Source organism: Triticum aestivum, chromosome 2B (genome assembly GCF_018294505.1).
Source record: "Triticum aestivum cultivar Chinese Spring chromosome 2B, IWGSC CS RefSeq v2.1, whole genome shotgun sequence".
In the NCBI taxonomy this organism is placed as follows: Eukaryota; Viridiplantae; Streptophyta; class Magnoliopsida; order Poales; family Poaceae; genus Triticum; species Triticum aestivum.
The window spans coordinates 751,190,605-751,216,965 of record NC_057798.1 but is presented as its reverse complement, the minus strand read 5'-3'; the positions used below and the strand labels follow the sequence as shown (position 1 = coordinate 751,216,965).

At 44.6% G+C, this 26,361-nt stretch overlaps 1 protein-coding gene across 1 annotated transcript; it reads left to right on the top strand.

Annotated features, from left to right (window-relative positions):
* Positions 1–1,903: 1,903 nt before the first annotated feature.
* On the top strand, positions 1,904–4,376 carry LOC123042453 (early nodulin-75). Its single transcript, XM_044464901.1, has 3 exons — positions 1,904–2,090; positions 2,904–2,985; positions 3,140–4,376. Exons 1-3 carry the CDS (start codon positions 2,079–2,081, stop codon positions 4,042–4,044), a joined length of 999 nt encoding a protein of 332 aa, XP_044320836.1. The 5' UTR covers positions 1,904–2,078; the 3' UTR covers positions 4,045–4,376.
* Positions 4,377–26,361: the final 21,985 nt, after the last annotated feature.

The window sequence follows — 26,361 nt, the reverse complement described above, 5'->3', positions numbered from 1 at the left end:
CCAAGTTGATTTCCATTATCACTAGTGAGATCCTTACTAGGGAGCAAATCTTTGCAGTGATCATCTGTATTCATAGGAAGAGAGACATCTTAACTAATCTAACAACACCAGGAGAAATTTCTTTTGTATCCCACTTGGACCCCCCTTTCCTAGCAACACGAGCCATTTTAACCTTATTAGCTGATGAATAATGGATGTTAAATAGTCTCGGATAAGGATCTCCCTCCCAGCTTATCCAACAATGTTCTGATTTTCTTAGAAGAATATGTATATGGTCAACCAAAAAACATTACTTCAACAATATAATCTTGAGACACACAAAGAGGTGGTTGTTGTGACCGAAAGAAAGACAAGTTGAACTACAATGTTGATAAAGCACAAATCATACTATGTGCAAAAGAGTTTTATATTCTGAATGAGTCAAAAAATGTCAAGCACACAAAGTGGTATGACAAGGTAGGATCGAAGGCACAGAAGTAAAAAAAGCATGTTCTAGAGGGGCATATACTTTTTCTCATAGGGAAGAGAGCTCCTTCTATACAGCTAGAACATGAGATGTTTTGAGAACGTACTAGAACAATCTCACATGTTGGACATGTCATGTAACATGTACATTCCAAAATTTCACACTTGATACAGGGGATCTTTACAGATACACTGAAAGAGAATTGTAATTTTCATTTTTCCGTGAACTCTATAGGTGAACTAAAGTGACATACATGTGTAGGTAGCAAAAAATGACATGCTTTTCATTTTGTCGTCGGTCTACCTCGTCTCATGTGGTCTTAGGGCCATGGGGTGCGGTGGAGCCCACCCCTGCTGGCGAGAGGGCTCCGTTTTTCTATGTTTTGTTAGAATTTGTGTCCTGCTCAGAGATGGGAGCTGCCGGCGGCTCTTTGTAGATGGAATGAGGTCCTCCTCGCCTAGCCCCTATTTCGGTGGTGTTTCTAGCATCGTATCGTTGGAAGGCGTGTGGAGGTTTGTCTCCGGCGGATCCCATGAGATTCGGTCGGCTTTGTCTTCGGTGGATCCACGTGAATGTCTGTCTACGTATGTCTACAGGTTGGATCCCTCTAATCTACGCTTCTCTTCATCGGCGGTGGTTGTTGTTCTAGTGCTTTGGTCCTATGGAGTCTTAGCACGGCGGCTTTCCGACTGTCTACTACAAGAAGGTTTGTCCGGCTCCGATGAGGGAGGGGAAATGACGGCTGCGCGCCTTCGTCTTGCTCTAGTACTTATAGTCATCGCTGAGTATTATACGGATTTGGATATATTTTTTATTTCTGCTATTCTTTGTGCTACCTTAACAGTTGAGAAATAGATTGGAAATTTTTCTAGAAAAAAAAAAAGGCGCTGCCTTTTTAAGTGTAGCTTAGCGATTTATTTAGGAGATACCTGGGAGGTGTTACTTTTTTTATGAAGTTTCTGGCATGGGCGAGAACTATGAATTTTCACGTCAACTCCTGATACTTCACAGCGATTATACATATGTTCCAGTTTTCTAGCTATTCAAAGAATATAACTCATATTGATTCGCGGACATGTACGTGTAGTTCCCAGCGCGACTTCCCTGCTCGAGGATTCCTTTGTTATCTTCCGTAAGCAACAAGCTCTTGTTTCTTTTCCAAGTTGTGCCAAGCCCACATCAATGGCATCAGGACTAAAAGTTTCTTTAATGGCAAGAACCAGATTCCATGGCCTCACTTCGTACTTAATTAGGTAGCAACATTCGCCAGCATCGGTCTTCTACCTTTTCCCGAAAGAGAAGTAGCTAGAAGGATGTAACTGTGTTGATGACTTGGTGTAGCCAGCTGCATTTTTCATCTCTGAGTTTTCAAAAGATTCGGCTTGATAAATCATCCGAAGCTTCTGCCTTCAACCAGACGACCAGGTGTCACGGTGTCATATCAACCACGCGAGAAGCTCTCTCTCCTCTCTCTCTCTCTCTCTCTCTCTCTCTCTCTCTCTGCAGTTGCTTACATATCTCCCTCCCGCCCCCTCTCTTCCCCTGCGCCTCCCTCTCTCTCTCTCCTTCTCTGTGTGACAAACCAACTAGGTCACTAACTCACAACAACAGCATGACAGATCAGGTGATCTCTCTCTCTCTCTCTCTCTCTCTCTCTCTCTCTCTCTCTCTCTCTCTCTCTCTTATTTGCATCCGATCCGTTCTAGGGTTTATCTCTTTGTGAGTGATTCGTTCAATGGAGAAAAACGAAGTTTCTTTTTCTATGGAGAAAAAGAAAGTAGGAGATACAAGTTTCTATCTATGCCTCACTTCTTGTAATTCGAAACCCATGTGTCCATATGCATGTTGCTTCCCATTTTCTGACTTAGTCATTCACTTGGTAACAAAAACCTCAGAGATTATCATAAGATTTTTGCATGATTTCTGCTCGTTGGAAATTTGTTTTTAGGGTCAGTTGGATAAAAGAAGCAAGGCAATCAATTTCTATGGATTGTTTTCTTACACCACAATTTCATAGGATTTCTAAGAACGGGTTAAACACCACCTAGTGAAAAATAGTGGTTAGACCACATGGAAATGTGTATTTGTGCCTTCCAGACATCTTCTCACTTCATATTCGCCTACAGAAATTACTAGCATCAAATGAGTCAAGTAAATTCTCATATTTTTGTTTCCCATGGACCAAAGAGGTCATAACATCTTAACCATACATTTTTGCCTAATCATAAGCTTTTAGAAACCTGAGTTCCAAAGATGCCCTTGTTATTGTTCAAGTAGTCGAGGAATTGCAGTTTTTGTGTCCCAAAGAACTATTGTGAGCATTCATTCATAAGATAACCAAGAACAAAAGCTCAGCGTCTCTGAAATTGGAAAGTATGCACTTATTTTCAGGCTTCATTAGTAACTATTTACTTAACTGATGCTTCTGTCAACACAGATCTCCACTATAATCTTAAGGGTCGACCTTGATTGCCACCAGTGCTACAAAAAGGTCCGCAAGATTCTTTGCAGCCTTCAAGGTGCGTAGAACATCTGACTGTACTGCACTAATGTTATCTGTTCGTTCATGCTTCTCAGTCACAAAGAAACTCTCCACATGAGCTTGCCATACCAATCAGGAACACAAATTTCTTACTTGCTACTGTATATCTTACAAGATAATGACTTGTGCAGATCAAGAGAGGATTAGGACGATCTCCTTTGACACCAACAATAACGCAGTCATCATCGACGGGCCGTTCGATCCACACAAGCTATCATGCAGGATCAGATGCAAAGGAGGCAAGGTGATCAAGGGCATCCAAATCATGGGCGACGGCAAGCCGGAAGAGATGGCCGGGCCACCGCCGAGCAACAGTCGCAAAAAGAAATCAAAATCAAAGGGGAAGGGGAAGGAGTCACCGCCCCCGCCGGCTGAGCAGCCACAAGCATATCATCCTCAGCCACCCACCGAGCAGCCACAGGCATACTACCCTCAACCGCCCACCGAGCAGCCACCGGCATACCACCAGCAGCCGCCCACTGAGCAGCCACCGGAATACCACCCTCAGCAGCCCACCGAGCAGCAACCGGCCTACCACCCTCAGCCGCCCGCTGAGCAGCCACCGGAATACCACCATCAGCAGCCCCCTCCGGACAGAGAGGTATCAGCGACCATGCCGGCAATCAGGGAAGAGGAGAGGCCGCAAGAGAGGCCGGCCGAGCTTGAGAAGCCAAAGGAGATGCAGGTCCATTTCGTGCCAGAATCAGGGGCGGAGTGCCACAAGAACCCTAGGGAGAGGAGGTACCCGATGGGAGAGATGCCTTCGTGGAACGGGCCGCCGATGGTGGAGATCCCCTCGCTGCCGGCGCGACCTGTGGGCCCGTGCCGCTGCACGTGCTGCGCGTCATGCTACCAGGGGTACTACGGAAGTTGCAGGTGCTCAGACTGCGGCAGGACGTACGGCTACACCGCCGCGGTGGCGCTGCCGCCGCCAGCCGGTTTCTACGGTGGCGCACGCACGCCGTACTGCGGCGGATACAGCGGCTACCGGGTTATCTGCGAGGAGGATCAAGCGGGTGCTTGCACCATAATGTGATATGTTCACTGTTTCGTGCGCTACAACCATTGTGCTGCGTTGATCATAGGCAAGTTGCATCTTTTTGCATGTCTTGATTACAAATGATTCGTGTATCATCGCCAACTATTGATGCTCTCCCATTCACATCAGATCATTTCTGAAAAGAAGAGAGAATCGATGCCTTCCCTTTTTATTAAATAAACTCGTTATTCTTGTTGAATAATGTCTACTTTTCTACATGGTGCCGTCAAACAACCTAGCACTTTGGCAGATTCTTGTTCGATAGTGTCTCCTTTTCAACATAGTGGTGTGAAACAATTTTTAGCACTTTGGCAAATAAATGGTGTGTGAGAAATTCGTACGATTAAATGCAATACATCAATACGACACTCAGATTTGTTAATAAGGTTCAACACAAATGCCTACATCCTCGACTCTCGACTATAAACGCTCCTCAACATGCATTAAATTAACACAATACGGACCGGTCTGGTTACCCCTATGCGGGGTGCGACAACGGGCCAGTCTGGTTACCCCCGTGTCGTGTGTTGGGACCACCCACTCTTACAATCCCATATCTAGCACATCAACTTTGTCTAGTCTATTTCGCGGTACCAGTCAACTCCACAATCTTCATCACCGTTGGTGAAAATTCACACACTGCATCACTACTACTGTCCTTCCACAATGCCCAAATACACTTAGTAGAAACCATGTCCACCAAGTAAAATCCAACCCAAAGACCTTCGTCTTCGTGTGGTGCTACCTACTCCTGGCTTGGCTGAACCCTTTTTATGCTATTTTTCCCCACATTTTGTTCTCTGATGGAGAATCAATTCCTTTGGCCTCCCAAAACGTCTTATATTTTGCTACGGAAGTAGTAGTTTGTTTCTTTAATTTGTTGTTGCCGCTAGAATGCACCACCATGACAGGTACGGTGATGTTATCCAGTGGACCGTCTCCACTGTCGATTTTCTTAGCAAACTTTGAGTGCCTCGTTTTGCCACTAAGTAGGTTTTTTGGTTTTTTAAGGGGCGTCTATAGTTGACCGATCGGTCGACCGGAACCCCTGTCTAGGCCTTCCTGCTGCATGAGCTAAATTTCCACCATTAGTTCCACTAGGTGCGCTCCGCGGGCACACCTACCTGTCAGGACGCCGACTCAATGCCACACCAATTTAGCATGTAAAACCTCATATCATTTTGCGGCCTCATGCATGGTATTTCCACGGGTGTCGCCTTACCAGGCCCGGGACTGTTTGCGTCTTTTGACACACGTATATGATAGTGTCGCTGTCATCCATATGACAAGGAGCCCGGGCTGACATGGCTAGTCATGAACCTAAAGTGGCACTAACTTACAGGGACAGGCATATATGACCCAGCAACGAACGTGTCGGTCATCAGCGAGCGAATCCGGGCTGTAGCAGCTGGGCTAGCAGGACTCCGGAGAATCCAGGCTATAGCAGGCTAACAGGACTCCGGTAGACACCGCGTGACATTTCCCCAAAGGGACAGACACAGGAACGTAGAAGGACACATGCCGGCCAGCCTAAGTGTTCCGGGGCAGTAGCAAGCTACCAAGGGCTCAGTGGAAGCACTAGGAGGCATTTCCCGGTAAGAGAGGCTACCAAGGATAAAAGTCAGATCACACACATACCAAGCATTTCAACAACATACACACAATATGCTCGATATGTGCAAATACAATATGGCATCACAACATGACTCTACAACTCAAGTACTTTATTTAAAGGCTCCAGAGAGCCATACATATCATTCACACAGATACGGGTCACATGACCCAGCATTCAAGTCATACAAACATACAAGCCATAAGCGGAAGCAACATGTCTGAGTATACAGACATCTAGAAAATAAAATAGGCTTGAGGAAGCCTAGCTATCCTACATGGGTCCACCATGTGCTCCGGATCACCAGCTGGGCCTCAGCCTACTCGTCGACATCAAGGTCTATGAAGAACCCATCAGAAGGGGTTGCAACATCTTCTGTAAAATATAAATTAAGCAAACATGAGTACAAAGGTACTCAACAAGACTTACATCAGATCCTACATATATGCATGATACGTGTTCAACGTGTCTACTTTTCCAAACACTTTTGCCCTTGTTTTGGACTCTAACTTGCATGATTTGAATGAAACTAACCCGGACTGACGTTGTTTTCAGCAGAACTGCCATGGTGTTGTTTATTGTGCAGAAAACAAAAGTTCTCGGAATGACCTGAAAATCCATGGAGATAACTTTTGGAAAATATAAAAAATACTGGTGAAAGAATCAGGGCCAGGGGGCCCACACCCTGTCCACGAGGGTGGGGAGCACGCCCCCTCCCCCAGGGCACACCCCCTGTCTCGTGGGCCCCCTGGAGCTCCACCGACCTCAACTCCAACTCTATATATTCCATTTCGCTGAGAAAAAAATCAGAGAGAAAGTTTCATCGCATTTTACGACACGGAGCCGCCGCCAAGCCCTAATCTCTCTTAGGAGGGCTGATCTGGAGTCTATTCGAGGCTCCGGAGAGGGGGGTTCGTCGTCATCGTCATCATCAACCATCCTACATCACCAATTTCATGATGCTCACCGTTGTGCGTGAGTAATTCCATCGTAGGCTTGCTGGACGGTGATGGGTTGGATGAGATTTACCATGTAATCAAGTTAGTTTTGTTAGGGTTTGATCCCTAGTATCCACTATGTTCTGAGATTGATGTTGCTATGACTTTGCTATGTTTAATGCTTATCACTAGGGCCCGAGTACCATGATTTCAAATCTGAACCTATTATGTTTTCATGAATATGTGTGAGTTCTTGATCCTATCTTGCAAGTCTATAGTCACCTATTATGTGTTATGATCCGACAACCCCGAAGTGACAATAATCGGGATACTTCTCGGTGATGACCGTAGTTTGAGGACTTCATGTATTCACTAAGTGCTAATGCTTTGGTCTGGTTCTCTATTAAAAGGAGGCCTTAATATCTCTTAGTTTCCACTAGGACCCCGCTGCCACGGGAGGGTAGGACAAAAGATGTCTTGCAAGTTCTTTTCCATAAGCACGTATGACTATATTCGGAATACATGCCTACATTATATTGATGAATTGGAGTTAGTTCTGTGTCACCCTATGTTATAACTATTACATGAGGAATCGCATCCGACATAATTATCCATCACTGATCCAATGCCTACGAGCTTTTCACATATTGTGTTTTGCTTATTTACTTTTCCGTTGCTATTGTTACAACTACTACAAAATTGCTACCTTTACTTTTGCCACTGTTACCATTACTATCATACTACTTTGCTACTAAATACTTTGCTGCAGATACTAAGTTATCCAGGTGTGGTTGAATTGACAACTCAACTGCTAATACTTGAGAATGTTTTTTGGCCCTTGTGTCGAATCAATAAATTTGGGTGGAATACCCTACCCTCGAAAACGGTTGCGATCCCCTATACTTGTGGGTTATCAAGACTATTTTCTGGCGCCGTTGCCGGGGAGCATAGCTCTATTCTTTGAGTCACTTGGGATTTATATCTTCTGATCACTATGAAGAACTTGAAAGACGAAAGAACTAAGATTTTTCCCTCAACTACAAGGGGAGGTAAGGAACTGCCATCTAGCTCTGCACTAGATTCTCCTTCCATTTTGAGTAAGCTTGCGACACCCAAACCTGCTACTGCTATGAATTCTGATATGTCGCATGTTATTGATGATGCCACTTCTGCTATGCATGATACTTATGATGAGACTACTTCTATGCTTGATACTACTTTGTCATTAGGTGAATTTCTAGATGAACAACTTGCTAGGGTTAGAGAGAATGAAATTATTGAAGATGAAATTATCGATGATAGTGATGATGAAGGTTCTCCCCCTAAGTATGAATTGCCTGTTGTTCCTGAGGGTTATGTTATGGATGAAGAATCTATTAGAGATCTTTTTGCTTGCAATGATAGATCTGATCTTAAGAAATTACTAGCTAAACTTAAACAGAAAACTCTGAATGCTAGGATGAAGTATGACCCTGCTTTTGCTACTTCACCTATCTTTGTTACTGATAAGGATTATGAATTCTCTGTTGATCCTGAGATAATTACTTTGGTTGAATCTGATCCTTTTTATGGCTACGAATCTGAAACTGTTGTGGCACATCTTACCAAGTTAAATGATATAGCCACCCTATTCACTAATGATGAGAAATCTCGCTACTATTATATCCTTAAGATATCTCCATTCTCATTAAAGGGTGATGCTAAAACTTGGTTTAATTCTCTTGATCCTGGTTGTGTGCGTAGTCCCCAAGATATGATTTATTACTTCTCTGCTAAATATTTCCCTGCTCATAAGAAACAAGCTGCCTTGCGGGAAATATATAATTTTGTGCAAATCGAAGAAGAGAGTCTCCCACAAGCTTGGGGGGCTTCTCCGATTACTTAATGCTTTTCCTGATCATCCTCTTAAGAAAAATGAAATACTTGATATCTTTTATAATGGACTAACTGATGCTTCCAAGGCCCACTTGGATAGTTGTGATGGTTGTGTTTTCAGGGAAAGAACAGTCGACCAAGCTGAAGTGTTATTGAATAATATGTTGACTAATAAAAATGATTGGACTCTTCCTGAGCCAATTCCTGAGGAAATTCCTGAGCCAATTGAGCCAGCTCTTGAACCTATTCTTAAACCAACTCTGAAGAAGAGGGGTGTTCTATTTCTCAGTCCTGAAGATATGCAAGAGGCAAAGAAATCAATGAAAGAAAAAGGTATTAAAGCTGAAGATGTTAAGAATTTACCTCATGTTCAAGAAATACATGGTCTTAATATACCGCCTGTTGAAGAAACACATTGTCTTGATAACCTGACACAGGTAGTAAAGGTAAATTCTCTCTATAGATATGATAAAGTTGAAATCCCATCTACTAAATTTCATAGCCACTGCTTAGATGAATTTGATGACTTTATGGCTAGACAAGAAATTTTTAATGCTTATGTTAGTAGAGAATTAAAGAGTAATTCTTTCATTAGCAAATATGCTTCTATGGTTACCACTCAAGCTGAACAAGTACTTAAAGCTCAAAGTGATTTGCTCGACGAATTAAGTAATAAACATGATTTTGCTGTTAGAGTGGCTACTAGAACTGGTAGAATGACTCAGGAACCTTTGTATCCTGAAGGCCACCCTACGAGAATTGAGCAAGATTCTCAGAGAAATAATGTAGATGCACCTAGTCCTTCTAAAAAGAAGAAAAAGAAAAATGATAGGACATTGCATGCTTCTACACTAGTGCAGAACCGGGCAATAGCACCGGTTCGTAAGGCCCTTTAGTGCCGGTTCCATAACCGGCACTAAAGTGTGGGCACTAAAGCCCCCCCCCTTTAGTACCGGTTCAGCATGAACCGGTGCTAAAGGGAAACCACGTGGCACGAGCCAGCTCCAGGGGCCTGGAGCCCTTTAGTACCGGTTGGTAAGACCAACCAGTACTATAAGGTTTGGGGGGTTTTTAGTTTTATGATTTCTTTTTCATTTAATTTTGTGTTTCCATTTTAATTCTTTTTCGTTTGCTGGTATTTTACGATACTACACATTGTACACGTTATGCATATATATATATATATATATATAGAGAGAGAGAGAGAGAGAGAATTTCTAGTAGAACCAATCATGCATATATATATATATATATCATCAATGTCTCACAAACCATCATATTAATTAATTCACACATGCACACATGTATAGCTATATACAATTTCTCCTACATATGCATGTTGCCTTCGGAGCCAGTGGCATTAGCCTAATTGGTGCCTTCGGAGCACGATGACAATTGGAAGTGGTTTTCATGAGGGCGGTAGCGAGTAATAGTATTCCCCCTTCGGATTTATGACCTGGTCGAGCAAAAATCCCGCTATTTCCTCTTGAAATGCTTCTATGCGCTCCGTTTCTAGGAGCTTCGCCCGCACCTCTCTGAACTGTTAAGAAGGAGATCAATATGCATGTGTATTAGTTGTGTGACTAGATATCGATAATGGTGTAAAAATTGTGAATAGTGTTTTGACAAGCGTACCCATTCCTGTCTTTGAGATCTGCTCCTTTCGGATGCCATCATGTGAATGTTCTCGCAAACGCAAAATGCACACAGATCAGTCCCCTGCGCCTGCTTCAGGGCCTTTACGAGAATGGAATTTGATCAGATAATAATTAATTAAGCATGATAATTAAAGAGATGGCAGCTAGCTAGCTAGCTAGTACTACTTAATTACTTACCTTGGGTCTTCCCCATTGAAGCTTTTTTTCCATTCGCCTTCCGTGACGCTGATGAACCTTGCCCAAGCCCTGCCCGCCGACGAAGAAAATGAATAAAGGGGTTATTAAATAGTTCATATCATGAAATGACGAACTAAATAGGCCGAGATATATAGTTAATAATGATTGAAATTACCTGTTGACTATCCCAAACAAGATGTTATAGTCAGTTTTTTCTTTGAGTAGTGAGTCCAGTATTTCAACTGTTCCGGCGTCAACTTTAATGATACACAAGACCCAGTGAAATCTGCATGCACACACGTTTGCATGTCTTAATTAAGCGGGCATATGTAAGCAAAAACATGTAGCTAGCTAGTAGGCAAAAACAGAGAATTTGTAGTACAAGACAGTGTGACTCACTGGAAGTTGTAAGGAAGTAGTATATCTTCATTGTATTTGAGGCGCTTCAAGAACTCTAGCATGCTGTCCTCTACGGCCTTTGCATGATGTGCATCTATTTTCCATGTGTATTCATTAACGGTGTTTGGGTCAATGAACCCAATGCCATAGCGTCCACATTTTCTCATTTCATACATCTTCATCCTGCATATAATACCACAGAAAAGAATATAGTGAGGATAATTACAGGTAATGATTGATCAAAAGGATCACTACAGCTAGCTTGAGACTTAAATTACAGAAAGAAATCACTTACAGACAATAGCAACTGACAATAGATTTGTCGAGTGCGTTTTGATTGTATAACTGAAACAGTTCAGAATACTCAATGGACACAGCTTTCTCATGGTAGTAATGCTCCTTCTTGACATTCACCATGAGGGACAATCGATCAAAAATCTTGGTAATGTTCATGTACAATTCATGCAATTCATACATTCTCGTTGGGAGGTTCTTGACCTTGTCTGGCTCGACCAAAGGTTGGCCCCGGACATATTTCCGTTCTATTTCATCCTCTCTAAGCACAGGCATGGGCTCGATCTCGAGGAGTTGTCCAACAGTGATTTTGAGAACTTCAGCCTGCATTATATGCTCCTCCGTTATTACCACATTGCCCACCTCAGGAACGTAAACTGTTTGCCCACAATAATATTGGGTGCGCGTACTGTCACGTGTTGTTGGCACAACAAGCGAGGGGATCGATTGCGCCGCCTGTTCTCCTAGCTGGGGAATGGTTTTCCCGCATTTTTTGACAGCTGCTTCTTGTTTGCTCGATCCCGAGCTCGCCTCCTTACGTAGACGTGCTCGATTTAACTTCCTGATGTGGCGCTCATAGTCTGTGTCAACAGGCTTGGGAGCTGGTGGTTGAGCCATACGAATGAAGTGGTCAATCGTTTCCTCAGGCACTTTCTCCCTTGGCGGCGGTGGCGGTTTCGGTGCAAAATGGGCTTCCACCTCAGACTTCGATATGGCTGCGATTTCCTCCTCGGACCTGTCATAAGCCCTCTGCGGAAGAGGCGTGAGGCTTGGACCATATTTATATCGCTTGCCTCCGCCTGTATTTCCTGTACTACCTCGACTCGTACCGCTACGCACCATAGTTGTGGGGTGTCTCTTCTGTGATTGCTGAGGCAGCAGAGACGGCTGATGGGGCTGAGTTGGACGAGGAGGAGTGGCCGCCTGAAGCTGTGCCGGACTTGGAGGAGGAGTGGCCTGAGGTTGTGCCAGACTTGGAGGAGGAGTGGACGTCTGACGCTGTGGCGGACTTGGAGGAGGAGGAGTGGCCTGACACTTTGCCGGACTTGGAGGAGGAGTGGCCTGACACTTTGCCGGACTTGGTGGACTTGCAGGAGCGGGAGACTGCTTACTCGGTGGCGGACTTCGACGAGGAGTCGGCTGACGCGGTGTCGGTGGCCTTCGAAAGATGATGCAATCCTTTTTCCATAGGATGATACGATGTTTGGCGTCTCCGAGAAAGCGCTCGTCGTCACCTCCAGGATAGTCAAGATCTAGCTCCGAATATGGGTCCACCACCTCATCAACCAAGATACAAGCATAGCCCGCTGGAATCGGGTTGCAATGGAAGGTTTCCTCGGGGGGATTTGTAAAAGCAACGGCGTCCGCCACCTTCATGGATATGTTCTTCATTTTGACGTGTAGCTCGCAGCCAGTGTTCTACGTGATGTCATCCACGGGGTATCTACCCAGCATTGCATCATCCGGGGCGGAACCCACGCTGCTTCTCGGCATGGATGGGGCGGTGCTATCCAATGCTGGATCATTCGCTAGCTGCTGCAGCTGCTGAGACCCCCTTTGTTGGGTAAGTGAGTCGATCTGCTCCTGCTGCCGCTGGAATTTGACTACCAATTCCGCTTGACTTGCTTCTAGGCCTTGAAGGCGTTCATAGTCCCGCTTCCTCTGCTCCTCCTCCATCTTCCTCTTCTTCTCCTCCGCAACCTTCTTTCTCGCACGGGTTCTGCAGTCGGTGTTCCAGTCTGAAAACCCCTCATACCACGGAATAGCGCCCTTGCCTCGTGTTCTTCCCGGGTGTTCAGGATTTCCCAGGGCACGCGTAAGCTCGTCGTTCTCTCTGTTGGGCTGGAACACCCCCGATCGTGCCTCTTCTATTGCAACAAGTATCGCATCGTCGGCTCCCTTCAGACTTGCCCTCGTCGAAAAATTGCCTATCTTCGGGTCCAACTCCCCCCCATGCGCATAGAACCAAGTCCTGACCCTGGGGGGGCAGCTCTTAGTAACCGGAGTGGCACCTGCATCCTCCATCTCTTTCTCAGACTTATCCCACTTAGGCATTGCCACCGCATAGCCACCTGGCCCCAGCTTATGGAACTTATCCTTTTTTTCGGCATTCTTCTTGTTTATTCTCGACCGTTCCTTAGCTAATTCCGAATCCTTGAATTTCACGAAATCGTCCCAATGAGCATGTTGGTTCTCTAGTGTTTCCTCGAATACTGGAGTCTTCCTTCCTCCCTTGACGTACTTGTCCCATTCACGATTCTTGTGGTTCTTGAATGCAACCGCCATCTTCCTAAGAGCAGCGTCCTTGACTTTCTGCACATCTGCTTCTGTGAAATGATCTGGTAGGGTGAAATGTTCCATGAGAGTATCCCAAAGCAGATCTTTTTGATTCTTGTCGACAAAAGTAACATCTGGACGTGGAGCAGCGTCCTCTTTGCCTTTTTGTCTTTTGTCTTTTGCTGGCTCTCTCCATTCTTGAAGGGAGATCGGGAGTTGGTCCTTCACAAGAACTCCGCACTGACGAATGAACTTGTCCACAATCTTCTTAGGCGCTAATGGTTCGCCATTAGGTCTGACTGCCTCGATATTGTACTTTACGCCCTCCTTCAACTTTTTGTTCAGGCCTCCTTTCGTCCTTTTGCCTGAAGACTTGCTCGATCCGGATGGCTGAAAGAACAAAGATCGATTCGTTAATATATCTTCAAGTCATTTAAAACATGTGATGATCACCAGATACCTGCTTATATAAATATATATACCTCGCCGATCTTTGTTGTTTCAGGATCAACATGTTCTTCGTCATCGTCATAATCGTAGTTCATGACTTCATCAATTCGGTCGTCACGATCAAATATCATATCACCCTCTCCGGTGTTGTTTAGAAATTCGGAGCCGTCATAATCTTCTTCATTCTGATCATCATCTGGCCCGCGTATCATATCGAACATGGTCAGTTCTCCCTCTCTGTCGGTATTGTCTGCCATAGCTTTTATTTAACTAATTCAAAAGAAATATAAAACAATTTAGTATTCAAATTACATCGTCTCGAATAATAGATATAATCTCAAATACTTCATCTAGAATAATACATATAATCTCGAATACATCGTCTCGAATAATATATAATATTGAATAGTACATCATTGGCTAGCTAATTAAAGATCGAATACTACAGAAGAATCTAGGACACTCGCGGTTCCTGCGGCGCGGGCGGTGGACACCCAAAGAGAAGGAACCCTCACAGGATCATAGTTGAAGTGAGATCCCCGAAGATACTGCCAGGTATTGGAGAACCTGCCGCCCTCTAACGCAACCATGTAGCGATGGACGTGCTCGTCCTCCTCCCTGCCACGACGACGTACCACCTCCGGCAGGGCCGGGTCCCTCCGCACCGAAACTGGCCCACGCGAACGCCACCAAAGGAGATCAGGGTCGACGACGGGACCCGGGGCCGGGTTCCTCATCAAGCGGCGCGCCCCTCCAGGCAGCACCTCCCAGTGCCAGCCCGGCGGAGCCCAGTCCCGGACATGGGTCGGCTGGACGTCGTCGCGGACGAGTCGACGGCGAGGATGCGGGGCGGGCATCGTCGAGAACAAATACTAGCTATATGCCCGCAAAAAGTAATATTTTTTTAATGATTGGATTTTGATAACTAAAATTTCTATCATTTCTACTATTTCAAAAATCTATATACTATTTCATACTAATTAAGCATCTAACACTAAAAACAGAAAACACAACTTCTATACATCCATTAAAAAACTGAAAAACAACATTATATCCATACTAATTATATCCATACTAATTAAACACTAATTATATCCATCTAACATACATTCATACATATATAATAGTGAAAAAATAATAATCTAAATAATCTAAACTAATTAAACATACAAAATACGTATATACTAATTAAACACTAAATAATCTAAACTAATTAAACATACAAAATACATATGTACGTGTGTGTGTGTTCATGCATGCTTGTGTGTGTGTGTATGGGCTCGGGGAGGGGCGACGCCCATGGTGGCCGTCGGGGGCGAGGGAGAGGGGTTAGAGGGGGAGAGCTCACAGCGGGCTACGGCGACGGCGAGGCGACGGCCGGGGCGGCGACGGCGGGGACGGCGCGACGGGGACGGGCCCGGGGCGGCGACGGAGACGAGGGCGGCGACGGGGACGGGGGCGGCGACGGGGACGGGGGCAGCGACGGAGACGAGCGGCGACGGAGACAATCGAGGGCGGCGGCGACGGCGACGAAGACGGAAACAGAGGAACAAACAGAGAGGGAAACTGAAATTTTCGTAGCTGTTGTATATATAGAAGGCACCTTTAGTACCGGTTGGAGCCACCAACCGGTACTAAAGGCCTGTTTTGGCCAGGCCAAGCGGCGGGAAGCGACCTCCTTTAGTACCGGGTGGTGGCACAAACCGGTACTAAAGGCCCCCCCTTTAGTATCGGTTTGTGCCACCACCCGGTACTAAAGGGGTCGTGCTGCCACCCCAAAGTTTAGTCCCACCTCGCCGGGCGAAGGGCAGCCGCACTGGTTTATAAACCCAGCCACGGCTACCACTTCGAACTCCTCTATATAGCTAGCAGGCTTGTGGGCCTAAACTCTGCGCGCTGCCTTGTAAGTCTGCTGGGCCTTTAAGGCCTGTAATTACACACCTGTGGTCTATCAGGCCCACAGGGCAGCGCCCCAATTTTTTTTATAGTTTTTTTCTTTTCTGCTTTATTTTCTTCTATTTATTTTTGCGTAGTTTTTTGTATAGTTTTTTCTTTTCTGTTATATTTATTTTCTTCTATTTATTTGTGAGTAGTTTTTCATCTAGTTTGCCAAAATTCAACATTTTCAGAGTTCATTTTGTAGTGATTTTCAATTTCATGGTCATTTTGTAAACAATTGAAAAATAGAAAATATATTTTTTTTCTTTTCTGCTTTACTTTTTATTCTATTTATTTCTGAGTAGTTTTTTCTTTTCTGCTATATTTATTTTCTTCTATTTATTTTTGAGTAGTTTTTATATAGTTTTTTTCTTTTCAGCTATAGTTTTTCTTTCTTTTCTGCTATTTTTTCTGTTAGTACCCGTAGTTTTCAAATTTGAATAGTTTAAATTTTGAATTATATGAAATTAGTGTGAATTTGTTTGCACATAAAATTTCTTCGTGTTTCAAATGCCAAAACACATAACTACCCTAACTATTACAGAGATTCCCCTCTCGGTGCGAAACACAGAAGAAAGTGATGATAGCTAGTGAAGCCGATCACATCCCAGATCTTTGGGTGTGAAACTTTTTCTTCGCGTGTGTCCCTTTGCGCCGTAACCATGGAAAATCTTCATCATTTAACTGGATGCTCGGGTCAATATTCACTGTGAATGGAGCAATTTCATCAAACTTTTCATAATCTTCTGACTTGTCTATCTTGTCATCCACTCCCACGATGTTTCTCTTCCCAGAAAGAACTATGTGCCGCTTTGGCTCATCGTACGATGCATTCGCTTCCTTATCTTTTCTTTTTCTTGGCTTGGTAGACATGTCCTTCACATAGAAAACCTGTGCCACATCATTGGCTAGGACGAATGGTTCGTCTGCATACGCAAGATTGTTGAGATCCACTGTTGTCATTCCGTACTACGGGTCTTCCGTTACCCCGCCTCGTGTCATATTGACCCATTTGCACCGAAACAAAGGGACCTTTAAACCACGTCGATAGTCAAGTTCCCATATGTCCTGTATATAACCATAATATGTTTCCTTTCCCGTCTTGGTTTCTTCATCAAAGCGGACACCACTGTTTTGGTTGGTGCTCTTCTTATCTTGGGCGATCGTGTAAAATGTATTACCATTTATCTCGTACCCTTTGAAAGTCATTATATTCGAAGATGGTAACTGGGACAGCAAGTACAGGTCATCTTCAATAGAGGTGTCATGCATGGTACGTGTCTGCAACCAGCTGGCGAAACTCCTGGTTTGTTCACGTGTAATCCAGTCATCAGACCGCTCCGGGTGTTTGGAGCGTAGCAAATTCTTGTGTTCATCCATATACGGAGCCACCAAGGCAGAATTCTGTAGAACTGTGTAGTGTGCTTCAGTGAGAGAATGTCCGTCCATACATATTATTTGTTCCCCTCCTAGCATGCCTTTTCCATCCAGTCTGCCCTTATGCCGCGATTCAGGAACACCAATCGGCTTAAGGTTAGGAATAAAGTCAATACAAAACTCAATGACCTCCTCATTTTGATGGCCCTTGGAGGTGCTTCCTTCTGGCCTAGCACGGTTATGAACATATTTCTTTAAGACTCCCATGAACCTCTCAAAGGGGAACATATTGTGTAGAAATACAGGACCCAAAATGTTAATATCTTCGCACAGGTGAACTAGAACGTGTGTCATGATGTTGAAGAAGGATGGTGGGAACACCAACTCGAAACTGACAAGACATTGCACCAAATCATTCTGTAACCTTGGTATGATTTCTGGATCGATTACCTTCTGAGAGATTGCATTGAGAAATGCACATAGCTTCACAATGGCTAATCGAACGTTTTCCGGTAGAAGCCCCCTCAATGCAACCGGAAGCAGTTGCGTCATAATCACGTGGCAGTCATGAGACTTTAGGTTCTGGAACTTTTTCTCTGCCATGTTTATTATTCCCTTTATATTCGACGAGAAGCCAGATGGTACCTTAATACTGAGCAGGCATTCAAAGAAGATTTCCTTCTCTTCTTTGGTAAGAGCGTAGCTTGCATGACCCTGATGTATGCCGTCTTCTCCGTGCATACGTTGCTGGTCCTCCCGTGCCTCAGGTGTATCTTTTGTCTTCCCATACACGCCCAAGAATCCAAGCAGGGTCACGCAAAGATTCTTCGTCACGTGCATCACGTCGATTGCGGAGCGGACCTCTAGGTCTTTCCAATATGGCAGGTCCCAAAATATAGATTTCTTCTTCCACATGGGTGCGCGTCCGTCAGCGTCCTTTGGAACAGGTTGTCCGCCAGGACCCTTTCCATATATCACCTTCAAATCCTTGACCATATCATGTACATCAGCACCAGTACGGTGGCGAGGCTTCGTCCGGTGATCCGCCTCACCTTTGAAATGCTTGCCTTTCTTTCTTACGGGATGCCTGCTCGGAAGAAATTGACGATGTCCCAGGTACACATTCTTCTTACAACTTTTCAAATATATACTGTCGGTATCATCCAAACGGTGCGTGCATCCGTGGTATCCCTTGTTTGTCTGTCCTGAAAGGTTACTGAGAGCAGGCCAATCATTGATGGTCACGAACAGCAATGCCTTTAGGTCAAATTCTTCCTGTTTGTGCTCATCCCATGCACGTACACCTGTTCCATTCCACAGTTGTAAGAGTACTTCAACTAATGGCCTTAGGCACACATCAATGTCGTTGCCGGGTTGTTTAGGGCCTTGGATGAGCACTGGCATCATAATAAACTTCCGCTTCATGCACAACCAAGGAGGAAGGTTATACAAACATAGAGTCACATGCCAGGTGCTATGGTTGCTGCTCTGCTCCCCAAAAGGATTAATGCCATCTGCGCTTAGACCAAACCATATGCTCCTTGCGTCATCTGCAAACTCCTTCCCGTACTTTCTTTCGATTTTTCTCCACTGCGACCCGTCAGCGGGTACTCTCAACTTTCCGTCTTTCTTACGGTCTTCTCTGTGCCATCGCATCGCCTTGGCATGCTATTTGTTTTGGAACAAACGTTTCAACCGTGGTATTATAGGAGAATACTGTTGGGGAACGTAGTAATTTCAAAAAAATCCTACGCACACGCAAGATCATGGTGATGACATAGTAACGAGAGGGGAGAGTGTTGTCCACGTACCCTCGTATACCGTAAGCGGAAGCGTTAGCACAACGCGGTTGATGTAGTCGTACGTCTTCACGATCCGACCAATCCAAGCACCGAACGTAGGGCACCTCCGAGTTCAGCACACGTTCAGCTTGATGACGATCCTCGGGCTCCGATCCAGCAAAGCTTCGGGGATGAGTTCCGTCAGCACGACGGCGTGGTGACGATGATGATGTTCTACCGGCGCAGGGCTTCGCCTAAGCTTTGCGACGATATGACCAAGGTGGAATATGGTGGAGGGGGGCACCGCACACGGCTAAGGAACGATCCGTAGATCAACTTGTGTGTAATGGGGTGCCCCCTTGCCCCCGTATATAAAGGAGGGAGGGGGAGGTGCGGCCGGCCCCTTTGGGGTGCGCCTGGAGGAGTCCTACTCCCACCGGGAGTAGGACTCCCCCCTCTTGCCTTGGTGGAGAAGGAAAGGGGGGAGGGGAAAGAGGAAAGGGGGGCGCCGCCCCCCCCCCCCTTCCTTGTCCTATTCGGACTAGGGGGGAGGGGGTGCGCGGCCTGCCCTGGCCGGCCCTCCTCTTCTCCCTCATGGCCCACTAAGGCCCATTAACCCCCGAGAGGGTTCCGGTAACCCCCTGGTGTTCCGGTAAAATCCCGATTTCACCCGGAACCTTTCTGATGTCCAAATATAGGCTTCCAATATATCAATCTTTATGTCTCGACCATTTCGAGACTCCTCTTTATGTCCGTGATCACATCCGGGACTCCGAACAAACTTCGGTACATCAAAACTTATAAACTCATAATAAAACTGTCATCGTAACGTTAAGCGTGCGGACCCTACGGGTTCGAGAACTATGTAGACATGACCTAGAACCATTCTCGGTCAATAACCAATAGCGGAACCTGGATGCCCATATTGGTTCCTACATATTCTACGAAGATCTTTATCGGTCAAACCGCATAACAACATACGTTGTTCCCTTTGTCATCGGTATGTTACTTGCCCGAGATTTGATCGTCGGTATCCAATACCTAGTTCAATCTCGTTACTGGAAAGTCTCTTTACTCGTTCTGTAACACATCATCTTATTACTAACTCATTAGTTATAATGCTTGCAAGGCTTAAGTGATGAGTATTACCGAGAGGGCCCAGAGATACCTCTCCGACAATCGGAGTGACAAAACCTAATCTCGAATTATGCCAACTCAACATGTACCTTCGGAAACACCTGTAGAGCACCTTGATAATCACCCAGTTACGTTGTGACGTTTGGTAGCACACAAAGTGTTCTTCCAGTAAATGTGAGTTGCACAATCTCATAGTTGCAGGAACTTTGTATAAGTCATGAAGAAAGCAATAGCAACATACTAAACGATCAAGTGCTAGGCTAACGGAATGGGTCATGTCAATCACATCATTCTTCTAATGATGTGATCCCATTAATCAAATGACAACACATGTCTATGGTTAGGAAACATAACCATCTTTGATTAATGAGCTAGTCAAGTAGAGGCATACTAGTGACTATATGTTTGTCTATGTATTCACACATGTATCATGTTTCTGGTTAATACAATTCTAGCATGAATAATAAACATTTATCATGATATGAGGAAATAAATAATAACTTTATTATTGCCTCTAGGGCATATTTCCTTTAGTCTCCCACTTGCACTAGAGTCAATAATCTAGATTACATAGTAATGATTCTAACACCCATGGAGTCTTGGTGTTGATCATGTTTTGCTCGTGAGAGAGGCTTAGTCAATGGGTCTGCAACATTCAGATCTGTATGTATTTTGCAAATCTCTATGTCTCCCACTTGGACTTGGTCCCGAATGGAATTGAAGCGTCTCTTGATGTGCTTGGTCCTCTTGTGAAATCTGGATTCCTTTGCCAAGGCAATTGCACCAGTATTGTCACAGAAGATCTTCATTGGTCCCGATGCACTAGGTATGACACCTAGATCGGAAATGAACTCCTTCATCCAGACTTCTTCATTTGCTGCTTCTGAAGCAGCTATGTACTCCGCTTCACATGTAGATCCTGCTACGACGCTTTGTTTAGAACTGCACCAACTTACAGCTCCACCATTTAATAAAAACACGTATCCGGTTTGCGATTTAGAATCGTCCGGATCAGTGTCAAATCTTGCATCGACGTAACCGTTTACGACTAGCTCTTTGTCACCTCCATATACGAGAAACATTTCCTTAGTCCTTTTCAGGTATTTTAGGATGTTCTTGACCGCTGTCCAGTGATCCACTCCTGGATTACTTTGGTACCTTCCTGCCAAGCTTATTGCTAAGCATACGTCAGGTCTGGTACACAGCATTGCATACATGATAGAGCCTATGGCTGAAGCATAGGGAACATTTTTCATTTTCTCTCTATCTTCTGCTGTGGTCGGGCATTGAGTTTGACTCAACTTCACACCTTGTAGCACAGGCAAGAATCCTTTCTTTGCCTGATCCATTTTGAACTTTTTCAAAATTTTGTCAAGGTATGTGCTTTGTGAAAGTCCTATTAAGTGTCTTGATCTATCTCTATAGATCTTGATGCCCAATATGTAAGCAACTTCACCGAGGTCTTTCATTGAAAAAATTTTATTCAAGTATCCTTTTATGCTATCCAGAAATTCTATATCATTTCCAATTAATAATATGTCATCTACATATAAAATTAGAAATGCTACAGAGCTCCCACTCACCTTTTTGTAAATATAGGCTTCTCCAAAAGTCTGTATAAAACCATATGCTTTGATCACACTATCAAAGCGTATATTCCAACTCCGAGATGCTTGCACCAGTCCATAAATGGAACGCTGGAGCTTGCACACTTTGTGAGCACCTTTTGGATCAATAAAACCTTCCGGCTGCATCATATACAACTCTTCTTCTAGAAATCCATTCAAGAATGCAGTCTTGACATCCATTTGCCAAATTTCGTAATTATGAAATGCAGAAATAGCTAACATGATTCGGATGGACTTAAGCATCACTACGGGTGAGAAAGTCTCATCGTAGTCAACCCCTTGAACTTGTCGAAAACCTTTTGCAACAAGTCGAGCTTTATAGACAGTTATATTACCATCAGCGTTAGTCTTCTTCTTAAAGATCCATTTATTTTCAATGGCTTGCCGATCATCGGGCAAGTCAACCAAAGTCCATACTTTGTTTTCATACATGGATCCCATCTCAGATTTCATGGCTTCTAGCCATTTTGCGGAATCCGGTCTCATCATCGCTTCCTCATAGTTCGTAGGTTCATCATGGTCAAGTAACATGACTTCCAGAATAGGATTACCGTACCACTCTGGCGCGGATCTTACTCTGGTAGACCTACAAAGTTCAGTAGAAACTTGATCTGAAGTTTCATGATCATTATCATTAGCTTCCTCACTAATTGGTGTAGTTGTCACACGAACCGGTTCTCGTGATGAACTACTTTCCAATAATGCAGTAGATACAGTTATCTCATCAAGTTCTACTTTCCTCCCACTCACTTCTTTCGAAAGAAACTCCTTCTATAGAAAGGATCAATTCTTAGCAACGAATGTCTTGCCTTCGGATCTGTGATAGAAGGTGTACCCAATAGTCTCTTTTGGGTATCCTATGAAGACACATTTCTCCGATTTAGGTTCGAGCTTATCTAGTTGAAGTTTCTTTACATTAGCATCGCAGCCCCAAACTTTAAGAAACGACAACTTTGGTTTCTTGCCAAACCACAGTTCATAAGGCGTCGTCTCAACGGATTTTGATGGTGCCCTATTTAACGTGAATGCGGCCGTCTCTAAAGCATAACCCCAAAATGATAGCGGTAAATCAGTAAGAGACATCATAGATCGCACCATATCCAGTAAAGTACGATTACGACGTTCGGACACACCATTTCGTTGTGGTGTTCCAGGTGGCGTGAGTTGCGAAACTATTCCACATTGTTTCAAGTGTAGGCCAAACTCATAACTCAAATATTCTCCTCCATGATCAGATCGTAGAAACTTTATTTTCTTGTTACGATGATTTTCCACTTCACTCTGAAATTCTTTAAACTTTTCAAATGTTTCAGACTTGTGTTTCATCAAGTAGATATACCCATATCTACTCAAATCATCTGTGAAGGTGAGAAAATAACGATACCCGCTGCGAGCCTCAACATTCATTGGGCCACAAACATCAGTATGTATGATTTCCAACAAATCAGTTGCTCGCTCCATAGTTCTGGAGAACGGCGTTTTAGTCATCTTACCCATAAGGCACGGTTCGCAAGTACCAAGTGATTCATAATCAAGTGATTTCAAAAGTCCATCAGTATGGAGTTTCTTCATGCGTTTTACACCGATATGACCCAAACGGCAGTGCCGCAAATAAGTTGCACTATCATATTAACTCTGCATCTTTTGGTTTCAACACTATGAATATGTGTATCACTACTATTGAGATTTAATAAAAATAGACCGCTCTTCAAGGGTGCATGACCATAAAAGATATTACTCATATAAATAGAACAACCAGTATTCTCTGATTTAAATGAATAACCGTCTCGCATCAAACAAGATCCAGATATAATGTTCATGCTCAACGGTGGCACCAAATAACAATTATTCAGGTCTAAAACTAATCCCGAAGGTAGATGTAGAGGTAGTGTGCCGACTGCGATCACATCGACTTTGGAACCGTTTCCCACGCGCATCGTCACCTCGTCCTTGGCCAGTGCTCGCTTATTCTGTAGTCCCTGTTTCGAGTTGCATATATTAGCAACAGAACTAGTATCAAATACCCAGGTGCTACTACGAGCTCTAGTTAGGTACACATCAATAACATGTATATCACATATACCTTTGTTCACTTTGCCATCCTTCTTATCCGCCAAATACTTGGGGCAGTTCCGCTTCTAGTGACCAGTCTGCTTGCAGTAGAAGCACTCAGTTTCAGGCTTAGGTCCAGACTTGGGTTTCTTCTCTTGAGCAGCAACTTGCTTGCTGTTTTTCTTGAAGTTCCCCTTCTTCTTCCCTTTGCCCTTTTTCTTGAAACTAGTGGTCTTGTTGACCATCAACACTTGATGCTCCATCTTGATTTCTACCTCCGCAGCTTTTAGCATTGCGAAGAGCTCGGGAATAGTCTTGTTCATCCCTTGCATATTATAGTTCATCACAAAGCTCTTGTAGCTTGGTGGCAGTGATTGGAGAATTCTGTCAATGACACTATCATCTGAAAGATTAACTCCCAGTTGAATCAAGTGATTATTATACCCAGACATTTTGAGTATATGCTCACTAACAGAACTATTCTCCTCCATCTTGCAGCTATAGAACTTATTGGAGACTTCATATCTCTCAATCCGGGCATTTGCTTGAAATATTAACTTCAACTCCTGGAACATCTCATATGCTCCATGAAGTTCAAAACGTCGTTGAAGACCCGGTTCTAAGCCGTAAAGCATGGCACACTAAACTATAGAGTAGTCATCAGCTTTGCTCTGCCAGACGTTCTTAACGTCGTCAGTTGCATCAGCAGCAGGCCTGGCACCCAGCGGTGCTTCCAGGACGTAACTTTTCTGTGCAGCAATGAGGATAATCCTCAGGTTACGGACCCAGTCCGTGTAATTGCTACCATCATCTTTCAACTTTGCTTTCTCAAGGAATGCATTAAAATTCAACGGAACAACAGCACGAGCCATCTATCTACAAACAAACATAGACAAGCAAAATACTATCAGGTGCTAAGTTCATGATAAATTTAGGTTCAATTAATCATATTACTTAAGAACTCCCACTTAGACAGACATCTCTCTAGTCATCTAAGTGATCATGTGATCCAAATCAACTAAACCATAACCGATCATCACGTGAGATGGGGTAGTTTTCAATGGTGAACATCTTTATGTTGATCATATCTACTATATGATTCATGCTCGACCTTTCGGTCTCCGTGTTCCGAGGCCATATCTACATATGCTAGGCTCGTCAAGTTTAACCTGAGTATTCCGCGTGTGCAAAACTGTCTTGCACCCGTTGTAGATGGACGTAGAGCTTATCACACCCGATCATCACGTGGTGTCTGGGCACGACGAACTTTGGCAACGGTGGGTGCATACTCAGGGAGAACACTTCTTGATAATTTTTAGTGAGAGATCATCTTAAAATGCTACCATCAATCAAAGCAAGATAAGATGCATAAAGGATAAACATCACATGCAATCAATATAAGTGATATGATATGGCCATCATCATCTTGTGCTTGTGATCTCCATCTTCGAAGCACCGTCATGATCACCATCGTCACCGGCGCGACACCTTGATCTCCATCGTAGCATCGTTGTCGTCTCGCCAACTATTGCTTCTACGACTATCGCTACCGCTTAGTGATAAGGTAAAGCAATTACAGGGCGTTTGCATTTCATACAATAAAGCGACAACCATATGGCTCCTGCCAGTTGCCGATAACTTCGGTTACAAAACATGATCATCTCATACAATAAAATATAGCATCACGTCTTGACCATATCACATCACAACATGCCCTGCAAAAACAAGTTAGACGTCCTCTACTTTGTTGTTGCAAAATTTTACGTGGCTGCTACGGGCTTAGCAAGAACCGTTCTTACCTACACATCAAAACCACAACGATAGTTTGTCAAGTTGGTGCTGTTTTAACCTTCGCAAGGACCGGGCGTAGCCACACTCGATTCAGCTAAAGTGAGAGAGAGAGACACCCGCCAGCCACCTTTAAGCACGAGTGCTCACAACGGTGAAACCAGTCTCGCGTAAGCGTACGGGTAATGTCGGTCCGGGCCGCTTCATCTCACAATACCGCCGAACCAAAGTATGAGATGCTGGTAAGCAGTATGACTTGTATCGCCCACAACTCACTTGTGTTCTACTCATGCATATAACATCAACGCATAAAACCAGGCTCGTATGCCACTGTTGGGGAACGTAGTAATTTCAAAAATAATTCCTACGCACACGCAAGATCATGGTGATGACATAGCAATGAGAGGGGAGAGTGTTGTCCACGTACCCTCGTAGACCGTAAGCGGAAGCGTTAGCACAACGCGGTTGATGTAGTCGTACGTCTTCACGATCCAAGCACCAAACGTACGGCACCTCCGAGTTCAGCACACGTTCAGCTCGATGACGATCCCCGGGCTCCGATCCAGCAAAGCTTCGGGGATGAGTTCCGTCACCACGACGGCATGGTGACGATGATGATGTTCTACCGGCGGAGGGCTTCGCCTAAGCTTCGCGACGATATGATCGAGGTGGAATATGGTGGAGGGGGGCACCGCACACGGCTAAGGAACGATCCATAGATCAACTTGTGTGTTATGGGGTGCCCCCTTGCCCCCGTATATAAAGGAGGGAGGGGGAGGTGCGGCCGGCCCCTTTGGGGTGCGCCTGGAGGAGTCCTACTCCCACCGGGAGTAGGACTCCCCCCTCTTGCCTTGGTGGAGAAGGAAAGGGGGGAGGGGAAAGAGGAAAGGGGGTCGCCGCCCCCCCCCCCCTTCCTTGTCCTATTCGGACTAG